This window comes from Oryzias melastigma, linkage group LG9 (assembly GCF_002922805.2).
Source record: "Oryzias melastigma strain HK-1 linkage group LG9, ASM292280v2, whole genome shotgun sequence".
Taxonomy (NCBI): Eukaryota; Metazoa; Chordata; class Actinopteri; order Beloniformes; family Adrianichthyidae; genus Oryzias; species Oryzias melastigma.
In genome coordinates, this window is record NC_050520.1 from 26,961,125 (window position 1) to 26,979,520 (window position 18,396).

Below are 18,396 nucleotides of genomic sequence, written 5' to 3' on the forward strand. Positions count from 1 at the left end.
AAAAAGTTTAAGAACATGGAGTGCTCTGCTGCCACAGAGTCAAAGAGCAGGAGAAGCCAGGACCTCCAACAGGCCAATTTCACTCCAGTCCCCAATAAAGCAGAAAGTAAATGAATGGTGGTCTATTTTAAAACCATGAAGCCACAGAAACAGCCCCATGGGACATTAAGCACTGGGGATAGTATTGGGCAAACACAGTTAATCTATGATCACCATGGTTTTAAAATTTCCCAATGACTTAAACATTTAGCTACAGAAAATTGTCCCATGTAACAGTGTATTAAAACAATGTCGAGCAGTTTTATAATGGTTGCAAATGCAAAAATTAATTTTGTGACCAAAAAAAATGATTTTTATAGCACTGAGGGGATTTTACAATAAAGCAAATCTTTAACGTTTTCATTTGCATCTTAGAATGTTTAGTTATTAAAACTAAACGTTTTGTCTGTGGTTTAGGAATATTAAAAACAAAGACTTTTGCTCGTGTCTTAGTGGCACAAATGTTGCTTCAAACTTGGTGACTTTTTTCCATCATTTATTTTCTTCCACTCATCTGGAACCAGGTCACAGGGGAAGCCTTTTCCTCCAGCTCCAACGGAGGAATCCTGAGGCGTTTCCAGGCCAGCTAAGAGACGTAGTCTCTCCAGGGTTTTCCTGAGGTCCCTGCCCAGAGGGGCGTTGCTACAACACCTCCACAGCAAAGTGTCCAAGAGGCATCCGGACCAGATGCATGAGCCACCTCAGCTGGCTTCTCTCTATGCATAGGAACAGCAGCTGCTTGTATCCGGGACCTTGTTCTCTTAGTCATGACCCAGAGCTCACGACAATATGTGGGTATTGGAATAAAGATTGACATGTAAATTGAGAGCTTCTCTATCTGACTCAGTTCCCTCTTCTCCCTCATCTGGCACAATAACAGGGAACACGGCACCAATTTCCCTGTCGATCTCATGCTCTGATCTTCCCTAACTTGTGAACAAGAAGCTAAGATTATTAAGCTACTCTATCTGGAACAAGAGCTCTCCTCCCAACAAAGAGGGAACCATGACCTCAGACTTGGCCATTTTACACCCAGCTGCAAGGTGCTCCAACACACACTGAAGATCCTGGCTTTGATTAAGCTAACAGGACAACACCATCTGCAAAAGCAGAGATGGAATCTTGAAATCCCCATACCAGGCCCCTCCGGGCCGTGGTGCACCTAAAAATTCTGTCAATAAAGGTTATGAACAGAACCGGAGGTTGAGGGCAGCTATGCAGACCAAGCTCCTGATTAAGTGTCATGACAAAGATTAAGGAAATTACAAAGAAAGAGGGCCAAATGAGCATTTATCTGAACACAGATATTTTTCTTTAGCTGATCAAGTTTCAGTTTACAGCCAAGCATGACAGCCAAGTTTGATGGGTGAAGAAATGTTAAAATAGCACATTTGTAACCTTCAGAGCCCTGGACATCGCATTAAAATTATAATAATAATTTGTGCCCACAAATTAAAATGTGTGCTAAAACTAGAACATTGTGACCACAATTTAGTATTCCATGGCCACAAATTAGCATTTTTATTAGCATTTTGTTGGCCAAAAATAGTGTTTTGTACACCTATATTAGCATTTTGATGCCACAAATTTGTCGTTGGAATTAATAATAATGAAATACTAATTTGTGTCAGCAAAATGATAATAAAATGATAATTAGTGACTAGAAAATACCTTATTGTGTAAACAAATTACCATTTTGTGTGCACAAATTAGTAGTAGGAATTAATGATACTAAAATACTAATTTGTGCACACAAAATTCAATTTAAATACAAATTTGTGGCCATGAAATGCTAATTTCTGTGCACACAAAACAATAAATTGTGTTGACAAAATGCCAATTTGTGGCCACAAACTAATAATTCGAGGGAATAATTTCTCTTTTTATTTTTACGTCAGGTCCAAGGCTCTCTAGCAACCCGAAGAAGGAAAGATACTGTGGGCATGGAGTAAAAGAGTCTTTTAAAAAGACTTATATCCTGGTGATCAATCATTCCAGGTGTTGTGTTTCAGAATCTATTTGGTTCCTCCCATGGCGCCCTGCAAAGAAATATCAAGGATTACACAAAAACCACTACGAGGCAGTAAGGAGACCCAACTCTGGGCTGTCAACCCCCCCTCTCACAGAAAGGCAAGGTTTCTATCCTTCAATGTGAGAAATGTTCTTCTGACCTTCATTGTGTCTCTCACTCTTCCACCATCCCTCTTCTGAGCAAATGTCCTTTTTTCCTGCCACACATGTTATTAGTTCAAGTTCTTTTATTTATTTATGTATTTTTACAATTTCAAGATTTTTCAATTGTGTTTGATATTTATTAAATTATATGTATTAGTAACTTTCAAATTTTCTGTGAAGACTTCACTTAAGAGTAAAAGATTTTGTTTCCCTCGGGAAACATTTCCCTCTTCTAGGCTGATTTTCTTTTAAAAAATGTATTAGTTATGGAAATACTTTATTGATTTGTATTAATTTACATTGAAAAAGCGCAAGTATGGCCAGTAAAAAATTATTATCTCACTATTGACATGCCAGTTTCAAAAGTAGTTCATTTATTAATACATATAAATTCTTTAAAGTCAATTTGTTGATTTACTTTGTGATTTTCTATCTGTCACTGTTCAAACGAACTTACCATTTGGACAACAGACTGTCAGTTTCTTTTTAAGGATCCAAACCCACAAAATCAGCAAAGGACCAAAACTTACATCCTCCATTCAAAATTACATGCATGTCAAAACAAATCAGTGTGGATTTTTTAAGGGTGAAGAAGGGTTTGCAACTCTGACACCTTGTTGGTCGGGAAAATTAGGATTGAGTGGGTCCAAGTCTAAAAATATGCAGATTTCTGTTTTACCACATTTTGATGCAAATTTCAAATGTGAGTGATACATTTTGAAGCCAAATGTCATTTAATCTGTTTTTCTTTTTCTGTTTTTCTTGGATGTCTTAAAACCAAATGATGTAACAAATATGAAACATTCCAGATCTCCAACATAAGGAGAATACAATACTCTGAAACTGTCTATTAACTCTATATTGCTCTGTAAAGGGAAAAAAATGGTCTGGTTTCTGACATCTTAATGGGATGAGATGAGCGTTCCTGAGCATTATAGAAGTCTGCAGCTCAGGGGACAATGGAATAAAACATCATCTTCTTGAACTGCACACTTAAGTAAACTCTATAACAAAAAAAAGCAATTTATTGAATGTGTAAGATAAGTATTGGTGTCTTTGTTAATTTTTTATTTTACTTATTTTCTTACCGCGACCCCGAAAGGGAAGAAGCGGTCAAGAAAATGGATGGATGGACTTATTTTCTTAATTCTTCTGTTCTTTTCCACTTTTAAGGAGCAGGATTTGACATTCCAGGCAAAAAAGCCAACACTGCCCTCATCTGACACTTTGAAGGAACTCCAGAACGTGTGAAAGACTTCCGATTTTTTCTCAGGATTCCGGAGTTACCTCACTTCCACCATGACTGATCGCTTTGACTGTCAATATTGGCGTAACAACCACACTTTTAAAACCAAATGAAGAATATTTGTTATACCTAGTGAAGGACTTGGGTTTCTCTCTCCTAAACAAGAACATTTGGTTTTACATTTGTAGTTTGTGAAATCATTGTGAAGACGTCCACTATCCTTTCTTTGATTTATGTTGTAAATAATTGATGTTGTCTGTCAGCAGGATAGGAAAAATGGCAACACGGATTGGACAAAGGCGTGTCATTTATGTACCATCTTCACCTATAAAATTATGACTAAGTTTCACTATCAGAGTACCAGTAAGTTTCACACCAAGAGGCTATTAATAATCGACATCCCTCCTGAAGATGTTTTCCTCCCTTTGGTCCACTTGCAACCTTCATCTCTTCCAGAAAAACTTCCGGTTTCCTTGACGTCTCGTTTGTAGGGGAAGCCTCTGCAGAGCGGTTCAACCAAAGGAAAAGCCTGCAGACATTTTAGCTAATATGAAGGTGAAGGATGACAACCCGGAATGCTTCTGCTCCATCTGTGATGCCAGCTTCAACAATCTGCTCATGGCCCAGCAGTGGGCAGAAAGCATTAAAAAACAAAGGACCAGGGTAAAATTGATGGACTTACATCCACAATTGGCCTGGGCTCTCGCTCAGTCCCTGGACTTTCTACCATTCTGGAGTTGTTCGTGGTGAGAAGTGAAGGGCTGGGGTGGGCTTACTTGTGAGACCCTGGCTCAACCGTCAAGTTTTTGAGTTATTGTCAGTGGACAAGAAGGTTGTGGGTTGTGTGTGGGTCCTTGCACCTTTGGATGAGTGACATAAAACTTTTATTTTTGTTACCTTATGTGAGTAAAAAAGCAGAATTCAAATATTTCCATTTCCTGTAACTATGGGCATATTTACATTTGAACATTACTTTTTTCACTGACAAAAATTGATACACGTTTTATTTGCAACCATATCATAAATAACAAAACAGTTCTCACTGCTACAAAAAGCAAGAATGCCTGATATTAGATGGAACTAACTTCATCAAATATTATTTATGGACCTGGATTATCAGAATCACCTACACAGAAAGATGGAGATGAGTGGATTCTCTCAGTGTCTGGCAAGATATCACATTTGAAGTAACAAAATGAGTGTACATAGTGTTAAATATCTTTTAAAAATGCACAAAAGGGTAAAACAGTCCAAAAACTTTCTGTTGACATTATCAATGTAAGTTCAGTTAGTCAAACCATTTTGATCTGCTTCTTTCTGTTTCTTTGTTTTTACTCCTCCAAAAGTCTTTCAATGACAATCATCATATTTGAACTCAGTAACCATCTGGCTCTCCTTTTTTTCTGGCATCAGACACCGCAAAGATGCAGCCGTCCTCTTTCTCCACAGCGTTAACCACGTTATAAAATTTTTGGGCCGTTGCATGGTTGTGTCCAAGGGCTTTAAGAGCCTCAATCACACCCTGAGGAGCAAAAAGAAGAACATAATTCAGCTGGAGAAAAGGCATTATATTATTTTTTTTAAATCAAATAATGCCTTTAACCTTATCAAAATCAGGTTCAAACTTCACTGCATTTTTAGAGTCCACAAACACAATAGCTGTATTAATGGCGTCCTCAAGGCTTTTTCCTAACCATAGATGGTTAATGAGAGCCTGGAAAACAAAAACATTTGTTTTTATATAAAAAAAAAGTTATGGTTGGAATATGATTAATCTAAATGACATATAAAAAAGACAGCTTTGCTATGAGAATTGTAAGTTTAAACTCTTTTCTGCATTTACTGTAGACACATACCGATGCCATTCCAGTGGTAATCATACTCCCGCCAGATCCTCCAATCACAAGCATCTTTGATTTAGACTTCATCACCACAGGAGACATGGAGGAGGGGGGGCGCTCCCCTGTGAATAGAACCTTTAGTTGTGACTATGTTAAAAAATCAGTAATAAGAAGAGTTTAAATGTTGAAAGGCTGCCTCTGTTATATTTCAGATTGACAGTGAGCTTAAAAACAAGGGTTTGTTATAATCAAGTATCTAGCGGCATTCTGCTTTTTCTAATAGAAGCTAATGCAAAACAAAAAATCAAGATGCTGATGAGATTACCAGGTAAGATGCTGTCCGCTCTTCCGCAAAAGTCTTTCAACTCATTATTCAGGATGATGCCTGTTCTTGGAGACACAACTCTGGACCCAAAACTTTAAGGAGAAAATGCAAAAACAATTGTTTAAACATGAAGTCATTTCTCACAGATCTAAGTTCACTGTTATAAAAAGGCTTTTTATTAGGAAAGTCTTTAACATTTAAAAACATAATATTTTAGCCATCTCTAATATTTTCACTAATATATCAACTATTTATTTGTTTCCTTTGTTATTTATTTGTATTTTGTATTCTTACTGAATGCAGTTAATATAAAACATTGAGATCTAAACAGTGAAGCAGAACTTTCGGGTCACTGACATTGTGTTTATGGTGCTGGTGACAGCAACAGCAGATCCGTCTTCATGCAGCACCGACACATGCGTGGTACCAATGCTGTCCAGATGTGGAGTAACGTTGTAGTACTGGAGGTCATGTGTCGTGTTGTCGGTGATCAAGCTTCGTATGTAGTTGGCAAAGCCCTCCTCTGTGAATTGTTTTGCCCGCTGGAAAAAATACAGAAAAATTGCAAAAATTCAGACACAAACAAGAGAATTTCAAGACCAGCTCCCTTCAAAATTGTGTTTTTGGTGTTTTTGACATGTTCTTGAGGCATTTTTCTGATGTCAGAGGACACATGTTGATGAAATTAAGCTCAAAATCACATTTGAGTAGTTGTTTATTTGAATTGTTGTCCACAAGTCAGAAACAAATTTCTAATGAACTACTGCCGCTATGTAAAAACAATCGCCTAGAAATAACCCAGCTTTTTTTATTTTAGTTTAAAACGGCGTAATTGTAATTAAAAGAGCATTGATTCACATATTTTAGACAGTTTCCTATCCAATATCTTGATAAAGGATCAAATAAAAAAATACCAAATGACAGCAAAACCATTGAAATATTTTTAATTGAGTGATATAACCATTCATTTAATTACAGCTTAAAATAAAAATGTACATTTAACTTAAAACATATGGAAAAAAAGTTAGAAGTATCATAGAAAACATGTTCATAGGCTGACAATTTCAGTAAAACATTCAAACCTCCCTTTCCTGCTCTCTTTTTTTAATTTTAAAATCATTAACAGTGTTTTTTTAGCTATGATTATGCAGTTTGAAGCCAAAATCATAAAGCCTGTGTCGTCTTTTAAGACATTTTCTGCACCAAAGCGGGAGGTCATCAGAACTTCTCATCTGGGTTGTGGGTAGAACGGTTGGTGAGGAAATTAGCTCGGCTAATTTTTCATCAGGCATTTGTTTACACTCTCTTCCGCTAGCTTATAGCACCTAAAAATCCCAAGCTAACATTAGAGTAGCAAAAAATAAAAAATAAAACAGGCAATTAATATCAAAGCTATCCAGCAGCACAGTATATAGCCAGATGGCTGCTCAGATGAGGAAATGTGGAAGAATTTGTGTATTGCAGCAGAGAAGAGAGACTTTGTCTTCCTATGGTTTTTGAGCTTTTTCAAACCAAAGGTTTTCATTTAATAAATGAATAAAGAAATATTCAATTTTAATCTTAAATTATTTTATATGTGTCCTCCAACAAGAGAAAAATAACACAAGAACATGTTAAACACCATTTTCATCTGAGTGGGTCTTTAAACAGTTATAGAATCATAATCAACATTTATAATGTTATATCTGTAACAGATTGATACGACTGATCAAAGACCCTAACCACACACCTGAAAAAATAAGCCAAATCAAAATAAATGCCTTAAAAGTTTAAAACCAATTTTAAGCATTGTACAGCGAGAATCTAAACTGTTAGGGTAACTATTAGTTTAAAACATTTGTAAAGCTAAAGTAACAAATAAAACTGGAAAGTTTACAATCTTTGGATTTGTCACAGCAAATCATCCTTTTCCATATAACTATTCTCTTCAACAACCTCCCCATTAACACTAAATACACTCATGTTCTTATCGCAAAACCCATAAAACCCTTTTCAGCTATGTTATACAACATAGAAGTATTTATTTTTCTTTATAAAGTAGAGATCAGAAGTGTAGGGAAATAAGATCACAAAGAATCCAGTCTGTCTAAAGTATGATGTAAAGTTGTGTTTTGCCATTATCTGTACATAGGTTGGGTCTGCTTATGTTAAACAGAGCTGTTTGCAAACTTTTAAGTCAATACATTTTTTTTTTTATTTTCTCCAGAAAAAAACAAGAACTCCTATTCATAAAATGATGAAAATATACATTACTTGCTTTACTAGCAGGTACATCAGGATATCAACTATTTCACCCATTAAAATATACAATAAGTCTAAAAGTAACCAATCTACCTTGAATACAAAATCATGTTCTTTGCGGCTTAAAAATTAATTTAAAAAGTATAATAAATAAAGAGTTTTGCAGTGCTGATGATAGAAATGCACAAATGTGACAAAAGACTTTGCATTAGTTATGATGCAATGTGTTGTTTTTTTATCTCATAATTATAATACAGGTCTGCCAAGAATGAAATGGGACACCGCTTAGAAGATCACAAGAGGCAGACAGGTTTAAGGCACGCAATAAATTACACCAAAACACCAGACACCACAAGGGGCAACAAAACGCAAATCACAATAATCAGGCTGGGATGATACCTTAAAAAAATAAGACCAAAATAAGCAAACAAAGAAAAAGGAAACTTCAGTGTGCTCCTACAGAATGCCCTTCTGCTTTAAGCAAGTCTTTATGTGGACTAGACCAAAAAAGAAAAACACATAACCCAACAAACTAAGCAAAACAAGCAAGTTTCAGAGAAACCAAACCAATGTGTTGTCAAAACCCAACAGACAATCTGTAAATCCTCAGCAAACAACTTTTATAAAATCTGTTGGGACCCATAACCCTTCACTAGTCCAACAAACTGAATCAACACAGAGACCTTCACCATCAGTCAAAGGAATCTGGCATCTGCAGAACACCCAACCAGATTCCCATTCATGTTCCTGAGCTATGGAGAGCAACAGCTCCCTGTGGTGCCTTCCTTTACAAAAGGTCAAAATGTCCTCATTTTGATTCTAGAGCATTGACAGACAGCTGATGTTTCCATAAAAACAGGACTGAACACATTAAGACTGCACATAAGTTAATAAGATAAAATAAAATAAAAGTTCTTAATAAAATAGTATGCTGTGAGAGAAATGTGTGCAAATAGCTACAGGTAATCATTGAAACTGAAATTTGAGGTAATAAAGTCTCACAAAAATATCACTTCTCATTTTAAAAATAACTTTAGCATACTTTAGCAGAGTTTAGCAGAACTAACCTTTTCTGAGGTGAACCTTGGATCTCGTATGTATTTCTTCAGTCCATTTGCAAATTTAAAGGATTCAATGTAGCGATGATAAAACAGCGTCTTTTCTTTCCCAGTCAGAGTGTCTGGATTTAACTTATATCCTGCAAACAAACACAAATAGGAGCATGAATACTTGAAAATACTGATCAGTTTAAGCTATTTTTCAAATGAATCTTAACAATTTTGCTTCATATGAGACAGCAGCTCTTCCACTATGGACCTCTCATGATGTTGAGGATGAGGGTGAGGAGGCTTCCCCCTGCAGGCGGAGGGGGGAAGTACATCTGATACTCCCCCATAGGCACATTCCAGGCGTCAGTCAAAGTAGCTCTGTATGATGCCAGGTCCTCCAGATCGAGGGTTCCTCCTGAGGAAGAACAATGTCACAAATGTCTCCTCCGCATATTCAAACTAATTCCAGTTTTTGATGAAAACACACTGATCATACCTGCAGCCTTCACATCCTGGACTAAATCTTCAGCTATTTTTCCATTATAAAAGACATCTGCTCCTTGCTTTGCAATCATCTCCAAAGTGTCAGCCAGTTTCTCAAACTTCACAATATCTCCAGTTTTAAGCAAGTTATCATTGGTGTCTGTAAATAATTTTCTTTAAAGCAGAAATGAAATAAAAATTAACAAAATTTTACTGCAATTTTTGCTTTCTTTTTTTGAACAATCTTGCTATATTTGATCCATACCTTAAAGACTGGGTTTCATTTGTATTTGGGATTCGCTCAATATATGGTTGTAGGATTTCAGAGATGGGAATTCCCTGTCTTGCCAGTTTGATGGTGGGCTGAAAGAGATCAGCCCAGCGCAACTTTCCGTACAGCTTGTGAGCCATTTCAAACCCACGAATTTCTCCTGGAACTCCGATCCATTTTAAATCTAAATGAATGGAAAAATGGACAAAGTTCTTTATTAGTTTATGACACTCAATTCACTTCTTTTAGAAACCTCCTTTAGTCTCATAAATAAGGTAGGGTTTTCTAAACATTGACCATAATACGTAATCCAGATATCAGTACATGGAAAGAAACCATTCGTCAACACACATGCAAAGATAATATAAGATCCAACCAAAATAGTTTGAGTACATTCAACAGTATGGATAATTTGCATGATTTGCATTGCATAAAATTCAACTTGGTTTATGTTTAACTTTTTTTTTTTAACGCATAAAATTTAGTCTAAACATAGATGTAGCTCTGGGGTGTCAAACATACGACCCTATCTGGCCCTCTCGAGGGTTCAATCCAGCCCAGTCATGAAGAGAAAAACATTTAAGGATATTGGGAAAAAGGCAAGTTTCTAAGCAATTCCTGTGGCGAGTTATGGTTCTTTAACTCCTTAATGCCTGATGTCACAAACATGTGACAAACTACTTCTGCTCTGAAATGACCTAAAAGCAAAAACATAAGGGATTATTTTTTCATGGCTAGAAATAAAATCAGGCATTAAGGGGTTAAAGAAATGACCGCAATGTGCAATTCTGCCACTAGGAAACACAAGACTGGCATAAAAAGAGATGAAGAAATAAACGCAATAAACAATGTAATAATAAGAGATTAGGCTACTAGGTTGTTTGAGGCATTTTTTTTTCAACTGAGAAAAAAACAAAACAAAAACAAAGCTACAGATGACAATTTGACCGACCATGGGTTATTTTGCTGTGATGTTACTGGTCCGGCCCAGTTGAGATCAAACAAAATGAGACACCCCTGGTGCAGATGTTTGCAAATGAAAACACCAATATGATTAGGTGGGATACTTTTAATATTTTACTCATGCTGAAGAAAAATAAAATTGCTATTATTCCAAAAAATAACAGTGATTACTGAGTTAGCAAGAATTTAACTTTAGTTATTACGTTTATGTTCTGATGCTTTTATTATAGTAAAATAAACTTTCATGGTTTCTGCACTGCTGTTTAATTTTGGAGTCATTTTATAGCACCTTAACTAACATTACACAACAATTGTTAGCTGCTGTCTAGAGGAGGAAGTGATGAACATATATACTGTATATATGCACATCCTTCACACTGTAAAGGTATTTTATTGGATCATAAGCCAACAAAGTCCTGTTTATGCTCAGGTTAACAGTAGAAGTAAATAGAGAAAAGGATGATGACTCACCAAAATAAACTTAAGTTACATCAACAGAAACTTTAATTGTATTACTTGTTTGCTTGCATTGCCTAAAATGTTTCATTGGAGTGCAATGATGCTGGAGCATAAAAGGAAGTGATTTGGACCTTTTGTCAAAAAATGACATTGTTTTCCATTCATATTTAATATAGAAATAATTCAGTCTACGATTGTTGACTTTTTTGTAACAATAACATCAATTCATATTGTGAATAGTAAAAGGTTTTTTTGGGGTTCTATGGGTTTCGGTCAGTGAGAAAAAGGCTTTTCTCACTTCAGTCTTGAAACTTGCAGCTCATCTTCTGGACAACAGAGATGATTCTTCATTCACCATGTGAGGTCAGGGCTTACTTTGGCATCCAGAATTTAGGTGTCAGTATTTCAAGGTAATGAACCTCACGGCAGGACACATTATAACTGCCAGTTTTTTAATGGTAAGACATTCAACTTATTTTTTCGAGTGCTATATCTGTACATCTGCAGACTGTGAATTGACACAACAGAAAACAGGAAAGACAGACTTGGACAGACTCGTTTACAGGAAACATGCAAGCCAGACTACCTGTCATGCTCTTCTCAGGACAGGACTCCAGCAAGTCAGATTTTACTTTTTTAGGCGCTTCCTCTCTGGAGTTGAGAATTTTGACAACACCTTTAAAGATGTCAAATATTATTGGTCAGAACTTCATCTTCATGTGTGTCAGGTATCAGACATTAAAGAGAGAAAATGAAGTAAAAACAGAAAAAAATGTGAGAGTTTCTTCTACCAGAGCTGTCCATCACTGTGAAGATGGATCCCCCTCCGATCCCCGCACTGTGCGGATTCGCCAAAAAAGTGCACAGCAGCGCAGCAATAGCGGCATCTACCGCAGAGCCCCCCTTTTCAAGTATGCCCCTGAAAAAATCACGCAAGACAAAACTGTCACTCATTGCTACAATTACACTTTAGAAAGTTGTCTCCGGATACTTAGATTCAACTTAACAGCTTTGCGTAATAGCCTGAATGGCGCGCGCGTGCGTTTTATCCGAACATATGGATGAGAGTGCGCTTACCTTCCAATTTCTGAGCATATCTTTGAGTCTGTGGCCACTGCCGCTTTAGAGAAAGTTCCATTTGGACACCTGCGCTTCGCAAACACAGCAATACACACAATGATGGATATAAAGCTGATCAGAATCAGCGCGCAGCAGAGATAAACCTTTGCTTTCGACCGCGCCATGGCTGCAGCTGAACGGAATGCGTTTCCTAAGCGCCCAGACTTCCGTGCACAGCGCTACTGCAAGAGAGGAGTGCGTCAGGACGGGACAGGACCCAACACTACAGGCGATGGGATCTGCCTTCATGCACTTTTTTATGATAAACCTTTCTGGATAAACTAGATATGAGCTTGAAATGTGATGGTTTACAAAACAAAGGAAGCCTGTAAAAAACCAAAGGTGTTGTAGCCCAGAGGTCTTGGAGAAGTGGAAGACCCAGAGAAACGGGTTTTTGCATCACGCCTTATTTGTACAAACTGACAATAATTTAAAAATGGTAATCTTTTCTGTCAGTGAAAGTGGAGAGTTTTTTTTTTTTTTGTTTTTTTACAATCAAATAAATCTCTACTGTAATCTCCACATTAAAGGTGGGATTACTGAACAGTATTTCAATGCCAATCACGTTGGTAACTCTGTTTTGTGGTTAAAAGGTGCTTCTAACCTTTCACTGAGTGTTCCTGGCATTTAACTTGTCACTCTTTTCTCAGTTCCATACAGACTGAAGTGTTGAAGAACATTTCCTCCTAAAAAAAAACCTCAGCTCTCCTAAGTCTATGGAACAAACAACAGCAAAAGTTAAACCAACAAACTAAAAAAAAAAAATCAGATTATTCAAGCAGAAACATCTTTTCAGACAAAAATTGTCAGCAAATCTATCAAACTATATCATGACTCAGCAGTCAACATAAAGAGATGGTTTGAGAACACGATAACCAGATGAGCAACCAAATAAAGGCAGAAGATGCCCAAGTGTTCACTGCTGAAGCTTGACTATAGAGAGAACACAAAATATGACCTGCAACCTACACAGCTGTCAAAGAGACACAACCCAGACTCCACAAGGAAGCCTTTAAAGGAAGAGCTGCAGGACATCAGTGTCACGCACTGTGTGGTACCGACCGGATTGGAGGAATACTTGGAGCACAAATGCAATCTGAAATACGATGATTAGCAATCAAAGATTTTGTAAAACATTCATCACATTTTTTAGGTTTTAGTTTTATGCTCAGACTAGTTCCTGGTTCAAGTATGTACACGGTGGGTCATAAAAATAGATTTAATGCCCATAAAACTATGAGAAAATCAACCTGTAAATGTCCTCCTCTCTTTTCTCAAGTGATGATAGAGATGTTTATGTGGCAGACAGAAAACGAGTTGGGCCTACGGTTAAATATTTGTTGATGGAATGCTGAAGAAGCTCACAGATGTGTGGATAAGCATTTGTCACCTGACCTGAAATGGAAGAGGGACGATTCGTCAAAAAACAAGATTACTTCCTAAAGTGTAACTAACTGACTGAAAGAGGCGTGAAGTTAATAACTGAAATAAGCGTTGAGGTAAAAGGTGAGATGTCTGTTAGCCTCGTGTCTGCAGGCTTCAAATTAGTGCCATGGTTTTGGCACCAGTTCAAGTAATTAAAGTTTATTAGAAACTCTTCCTGTTCTGTCACTTTCTGTTTACCTGTGATCAGTTTCTGTCTGTTAACCTGTCCCAGGATTTGGTGACAGACTGAGGTCTGCTACTTTAACCACCAGCTAATGCCTGAGAAGGATTTCTTACTAAAGTGCCTTTCTCTGGAATAATCCTCTGGATTGTTGATTTAGTAATAGCTTTGTGGAATGGATCTAATCTACATGACCTGATTATTCTGTTCAGGGCAAAGTGAAAGAGACGAGGGGAGTGGCTTTAACGCCAAGACAACAAAAGTTGTTTTTCTTAGTGTTAGTTCCTCCAATGCTGCCAGTGTTCTAGTGTTTAACTGTCTGCTGCAGGTTTCACTTCTAGCAAAGTGACCCACCTTGTTTACCTGCAGTCACTTCTACTAGAAGCCCAGCACAACTACCACTATTTGAACTTTCACCAAAAAGAGCTTTCAAATGAAATATGATCAAACTTACATGAAACCAGAAAAGGTTAGGAAGTGATGTTTTAGACTTTAAGAATTCTCCAGGTTTTCCAGCAAGAGTCCAGGTGACAGATAATGTCACAGAATATCTTAAGACCTGGCGTTCACATGCGTGGACATCAAGTTTTGGGTTGTATTACCACAGTGGTTAAATCTGCTTCACTGGGGCTTCTGTGTGTTTGTGAAGGATTAGCTCAAATGGGTCTTAAAAGTTTATTTTGCCCCAAAGAAACAAACAAAAAAGTGTTCACTCCCCTTTTTTTAAATGTGTGTTTGTGACTCTGACTCGTCACACTTTTCTTTTTTAGTTGATTTTAGGTTAAGTTTAACTTTGAGTTATTTTAAAGTTTTATATGTCTCAGTCTAGGTCTCCCAGTGCCGGTCCCCAGCCCAAATAAAATACAGGGCTGTGTCAGGAAGGGCATCCGGTGAAAACTGCCAAACAACTGGTGAAAAATCAGTGAAAGCTGATTCGCTGGCAACCCCTGACAGGTTATGCTGAAAGGTGAACAGAACTTTGTCACAACGAATAAAATGATTATAGAAAACTAGATTTTTCCAAAACCTGGGTCAACAGACTTTTTATACAAAAAAAAAGATGATCCTGCTACGTCTGGGGGTCTTCCCTGCCACTGCTACTTTTCCTTCCACTGGGGGGTTTGGCTTATTGTGTTTTTACTCTAAATATTGTGTATCATCATTGTTTACCTTAAACATTCCCACACCTGAGCACAGGTGCCTGCTCGCTCTTCCACAAACGAGATATTTGTATATGTGCAGGAAGGATAAATGCTTGACATCTATCTGCATGTATGCAAATCCCCTCTGTGTGGGAATGAGTCTCTATTAGCAGTATGTACTTATGGGTCTGGTCTGCATAGACAAATGTGTCCGATAGGAAGGCTTGTTGAGTTTGAGTGTGTGGATGAGTGAGTCTGTGGACTGAACCAGCCTTTTTAGTAAACATGCATCTGTGAAAGTGATACTAACAAAACTTGTTGGGGCCTGTTTTTTTGCTTGTGACCCTCCCTTCTTTTATGCATTTCTCTAATCATCCTCCAACCACTTCACCACACTTTCCCTTCTTCTAAATGAGATAAGAAAACAATAATAATAATATTTGCATCTATCATGTCATTTCTGCCATCTGGGCACATCAAATCCGATTACTTTTGTTGGTTTTTAAAATTACCGTATTTTCAGGAGCAAAAGTCGCACTGGAGTCACAAGAGTAAAAAATGTCTAATCAAGAAGAATAAAACCATATATAAGTCGCTCTGGAGCATAAATTACACTTATGGGAGAAAAGTCTGATGTTTCAGAACAAATCCACCAAACTAAGTGTAACTAAAAAATAAATGAATACAATAATACTAATCTTTTGATCTGTGGTAGCTGTGTGAGCTGTGGTAGAGAGGTCAACCTCTGACAGGAAGGTGGAAGGTTTGGTTCCTGCCCTACCTGCCTATGTGTCAGTGTGATCCTCTGTTAGACACTGAGCCCCACTCTGGTGGTCAGGTTGGCATCTTGTATGGTAAATCTGCCACCATCAATGTGTGAATGTGTGGACTGGTGAACGGGACTTTAAAAAAACTTTCGGCCTTAACCAATATATAAAAGCACTATGCAAGCATATAAAAATACCTTTTAGGAATTTAAATCATGGTGCAGCAAAATATATTAATGGACATCTACTTCAAGGAATGCAAAGGCTAAAAAAAACATTTCTAAAGATCAAGAAGAGTTTGAAAAATATGCACATAGAAAAAAATATACTTTGAATAACAAAACATTACAAATTTGACTGTATGAATTTAAAAACAGCTTGATGTATTTGAAATTCTGACTAAATATGGAAAGTGCAGCAGGATTAGAATGTTTTTTTAAAAAATGTAAAACTATTTAAAAAATTGTCATTGTGACACCCGAGGGCACAAAAAACAGCTTGAAGACACACTGAGCTGTTCAGACATATTAATTGTGTTTATTTTATTTTTTCTATGCTTGCTTGTTTTTATTTTTTATTTTTTTCTTCATCCTCTCAGCGCTCGCTTGTTTATGTTGTACTGTGTCAGCTACAGAACTCAGATGGGGATGAATTGATAATCATTGCTCCTGCAGACTCTTCAAACCAACTATTGTAGTCCTTTAAAAGAAAGCCCTTGAGACCTCCTCTGGCCTGGTGCCCTAACCTCCTATCTGCTGTGCCAGTTGGCAAACAGCACTTTGCTTTTGTTAAATTGATTTACTTTTGACTTAGAAGTGAAGATGGTCAATCATCTACTGATGTAAATCCACCTCAGAAGCTTTTGTGAAGAGAATGTGCGTCATTTGCTTTGATGATGAAACTTTTACAGTGTGATCATATTGAGGAATAAGACTTAATAGCAGCTCTTAAATAATTTCTTTGAGATTTCTTCTGCGTTTTCTTTGACCAGGCTTCAAACATTTATCTGTCCCAGAATCACAGAGGAGAATAGCCCAGAAATCATGCATTATCAGCAGTTCTGAAACATTTAAGATGACCATAACAACTTTTCATGCAGCTCCTTATGGACTTCTTTTGATCACAAACTTTAGAAAGACATTGCCAAAAAGGTTTTGTACAAAATTCAAAATTGAGTCAAAGTATATATTAAGCCTTCATTAAATGTATGATACTTTTCAAAGAATGTCAAATTTTCACACAAAAAATTAGGAATAAGTAATCAATTACCTGAAAATTTCAATAAATGTCATATTTTTAGAATGTAATTAAATCTTCAGTCCTGTTTGTCTTCTGGAAAAGTGCTGCCCTCTACTGTAGAACTTGAGCAATTACATCTAGTCAACAAAGAGGCTTTATTTCAAGCTCCTTCTAGAATGATTGACAGGAGTTTAAGACTTTGTGAGTAAAACAAGCTTTTACTTAGTCATGCATAGTAAATTAATAAAATTATGTGTCAAAATATCATATTTTATCTGTGAAAATAATAAATATGAATTAGTCATGCCTGAGTGCTTTTTAAACAGAGAAGAAAACCTTAGATTCTTTAAAACAGCATGTTTTTATTATACATGTTTTTATCGATTGTCCTTCGGTGTAAGTGTTTGTGGGGGTGATTGAATGCCCTCCAACAGACTGGCTACCTGCACAGGACACAACCCCGTGACCCCGAAAGAGAAATGTTTGCTGTGAATAATTAATTGCACATTTCCTCTTGATTTGATTTGTTACTACACACAGTCAGCTACCCACTCAAATTTTGTTTCTGTAATTCTACACTGCTCACAAAATTTAAAGGAGCTCTTTAAAGAAACACATTAAATACATCAGATCTTAATATGAAGTTGGATATCTATAGAAATAAAGACAGGGCAGTGTCTTAGGAACAAAAGGATGCCAAGTCTTTTAATGGAAATAAAAGTTTTCAGCCTACAGAGGGCTCAATTGTGTAGACACCATAAAATCAGAGTGAAACGAAGATGTGGCAGACTAGTCAATTTTTCCCAAAACCTAATTTCTGCAACTCAAAATGCTTTTCAGTATCTTGTGTGGCCCCCACAAGCTTGTATGCATGCTTGACAATGTCGCGGCATGCTCCTAATGAGACGACGGATGGTGTCTTATGGCATTTCCTCCCAGATCTGTGTGATGGCATCCCTGAGCTGTTGTAAAGTCTGAGGAGCAACCTGGCGGGGCCTAATGGACCCAATCATAATGTCCCAGAGATGTTCTATTGGGTTTAAGTCAGAGGATCGTGAAGGCCATTCAATTGTTTCAATTCCTCCATCCTCCAGGTACAGCCTGCATACTCCTGCCACGTGAGGACGGGCATTGTCGTGCATTAGGAGGAAACCAGGACCTACTGCACCAGCGTAGGGTCTGACAATGGGTTCAAGGATTTCATCTGGATACCTTATGGCAGTCAGAGCACCATTTCCTAGGTAGTAGAGGTCTGTGTGTCCCTCCATGGATATGCCCTCCCAGACCATCAATGACCCACCACCAAACCTGTCATGTTGAACCACGTTGGAGGCAGCATAACGTTCTCCTTGTCTTCTCCAGACTCTTTCACGTCTATCACAGGTGCTCAGGGTGAACCTGCTCTCGTCTGTGAAAAGTACAGGGCGCTAG

The 18,396-nt window shown here is 37.3% G+C and overlaps 1 protein-coding gene across 1 annotated transcript; it reads right to left on the reverse strand.

Annotated features, from left to right (window-relative positions):
- Positions 1 to 4,327: 4,327 nt before the first annotated feature.
- LOC118597871 (glutathione hydrolase 5 proenzyme-like) lies at positions 4,328 to 13,426 on the reverse strand. Its single transcript, XM_024276314.2, has 12 exons — positions 12,170 to 13,426; positions 11,884 to 12,011; positions 11,679 to 11,768; positions 9,665 to 9,854; positions 9,413 to 9,573; positions 9,185 to 9,331; positions 8,935 to 9,065; positions 5,984 to 6,168; positions 5,627 to 5,718; positions 5,317 to 5,423; positions 5,064 to 5,174; positions 4,328 to 4,982 (listed from the first exon to the last, which is right to left on the reverse strand). The coding sequence occupies exons 1-12, from the start codon at positions 12,334 to 12,336 to the stop codon at positions 4,836 to 4,838; spliced, it is 1,656 nt and encodes a 551-aa protein (XP_024132082.2). The 5' UTR covers positions 12,337 to 13,426; the 3' UTR covers positions 4,328 to 4,835.
- Between the last annotated feature and the right edge of the window lie 4,970 nt (positions 13,427 to 18,396).

Excerpts from the sequence above, each read along its gene's own strand:
- LOC118597871 (XM_024276314.2), bottom strand. The coding sequence starts at position 12,336 with ATGGCGCGGTCGAAAGCAAAGGTTTATCTCTGCTGCGCGCTGATTCTG. Across the intron at positions 6,169-8,934 it reads CAAGGTTCACCTCAGAAAAG|CGGGCAAAACAATTCACAGA; the intron begins GTTAGTTCTGCT and ends TATTTTTTCCAG. Across the intron at positions 5,719-5,983 it reads ACCAGCACCATAAACACAAT|TTTTGGGTCCAGAGTTGTGT; the intron begins GTCAGTGACCCG and ends TTCTCCTTAAAG.